The 2,247-nt window shown below is 34.3% G+C and overlaps 1 protein-coding gene across 1 annotated transcript; it reads left to right on the forward strand.

Moving 5' to 3' along the window:
- Positions 1–603: 603 nt before the first annotated feature.
- On the forward strand, positions 604–1,641 carry LOC136038441 (26S proteasome non-ATPase regulatory subunit 10-like). The gene has a single exon (XM_065721515.1). The coding sequence runs from the start codon at positions 604–606 to the stop codon at positions 1,639–1,641; it is 1,038 nt and encodes a 345-aa protein (XP_065577587.1).
- The last annotated feature ends 606 nt before the right edge of the window (positions 1,642–2,247 follow it).

The raw sequence follows: 2,247 nt of genomic DNA on the forward strand, positions 1-2,247 counted from the left end.
ACTAACATCCTAGGGGTAGGAAGCGTGAAATTAGGTGATATAGAATTTATTTAGTCAGGCAGGAAGGGTGGGGTATATAGACAAGGAGTAGGGCTCATGATGAATAAGGAAGCTGCTTAGTCTTGTTTAGCCTGGAAAGGTATTAATAATAGAATACTAGTCGCTCATTTTATGACTAAAGCGTTCCATGTATCAGTTATAGTAGTATATGTCCCTGTAGAACCAACTGAGAGAGATACTAGTGACTCAGATGAATTTTACTTAACAGGTACGGGAGCAAATAGACAGGGTTACAGGTAGAAATAAGGTGCTTTTTTTGTTATTTCTTTTAGTTTTATTTTTTTTAGGGAGTGTTTTTCTTTTACTGTTAATACCCAATAAGAAAAGCCGTTTATTTCACATGACGTCATCGCAAATGAATTTCCTAAATTGACAGATAAAATGGAAAATAATATTGAATGACGTCATCAAAAGTTAGCCTATTCTAACTACCTAAATGACGTCACTTCTTTAATATAAATGAATGTTTCCAGTGATTTCTTATTAGTTAATATCAAGTTACTGCAAAGCAAACAATCTATCATGTACAACGTTTTTAGCGAAATGTTGAATTTTGAGAAGGAAAAAGATATATGGTGTCCTGTAGGAGAGAAGAGAGCAGTAGTCAAGAAGGTGAATATCTGTAAATCTACTGGAATTTCTAAACTGGGGCCTGAGGCTAAAAAAGTGGATGTGGAAAATGACAATTCATGTCAGATGAACAAAAAGGCCGCAATTGGAAAGATGGCTACTAGTAAACAGATTGATCCGTTCGGAAAACTAGAAAAAGAGATTGCCATAGTTGCTAAAATGCTATCCATATTTTATAGATCCTCGGAATTAAAGAAAAAATTCAGAATGCGAAAGGAATTAATGGATTTAATACGACAGACAAACTCACTTACAGAAAAATTGAAAAGATACCAAAGACAAATTGGAACCCGTGATTTAGAAGGAATTTTATCCAGCTTTTATTTTCAAATAATCAAACTGAGTTCAATCCTAGACAACTTGGCGAATGAAGTGGAAAGGAGTCCACAAGATAAAGAAGAAGCTTTATGTTTAATCCAAAATAAAGAAGGTCAGAACCAAGTAGGCCAAGGTCAAACTGATGTGAACGAAAACATGTCATCCAATTTACGCATTGATGCATTTACGAATCAAATAGATGCGGTGGAATCTCATCTAAAAAATGGAATAAACCCAAATTTGAAGGATAATTTCCAGAAAACACCTTTACATTATGCCATTGAAGTAAGTAGACTAGATATTTGTCAAGTACTAGTTTCAGACGGGGCAGCTGTAAATGCATTAGATTCAAAAAATCGCACGCCTTTACATTATGCCGCCAGCCGAGGCACATTAGATATTTGTCAGTTTCTAGTTTCAAATGGTGCTCGTATAAACGCCTTAGATTTTGACAATAATACACCTCTACATTGCGCAGTGACTTCCAATGCAATGGTTGTGGTTAGATATCTCTTAGAAAACGGGGCAGACCCCCATCTGGAAAACTGTAGCAAAGTAACAGCTGTAGATACAGCTGCTAAACATAGCTCACTGGCTATTAATCTATTGCTGAATGGAATCAAAGAATGGTAAAACTGAAGTTGGCTCTTATGTAATAGTGATCTGAGGGAGAACTGGGAATAAATCAACTATTCTGATTATCAATAACTGGGAAATATAAGTGTCAAACATGGTTTTGTGAAACCTGGCTAGTTGGTTCAAATAAAAAATGGCCAGTAATAGAAAGTTTTGGTATATTATTTAATTTATGTGTAATTCTGTCTGTGTGCCTTTTATAAAATAAAGTCAGAAATTGTTCTTATTTTGCTTTTGGACTATTGCTTCAATTTGCGATTACATATATAGATGCGATATATATATATATATATATATATATATATATATATATATATATATATATATATATATATATATATATATATATATATATATATATATATATATATATATATATATATATACCAAACCCCCACCCTCACGCAAAAACTTGTGACCGATATTTTATTCCAAAACTAAAGCGAGCTGGCCCTTGGCCGTCTCTGTATGCCCCTCCCCCCGAAAAAAGCTCCTTAACGATATTTTATTCCACAGATTATGGCAAAGCCAATTTGCATGAGAAAGTGGGTTTGATGGAACCAGGACATCAACGGGCTAGTGGAAGTGAACAACTGTCAACTA

The sequence above is a fragment of the Artemia franciscana genome, chromosome 18 (genome assembly GCF_032884065.1).
Source record: "Artemia franciscana chromosome 18, ASM3288406v1, whole genome shotgun sequence".
Taxonomy (NCBI): Eukaryota; Metazoa; Arthropoda; class Branchiopoda; order Anostraca; family Artemiidae; genus Artemia; species Artemia franciscana.

What these genes read in the sequence shown, in the direction of transcription:
- LOC136038441 (XM_065721515.1), top strand. Translation starts at nt 604, where the DNA reads ATGTTGAATTTTGAGAAGGAAAAAGATATATGGTGTCCTGTAGGAGAG.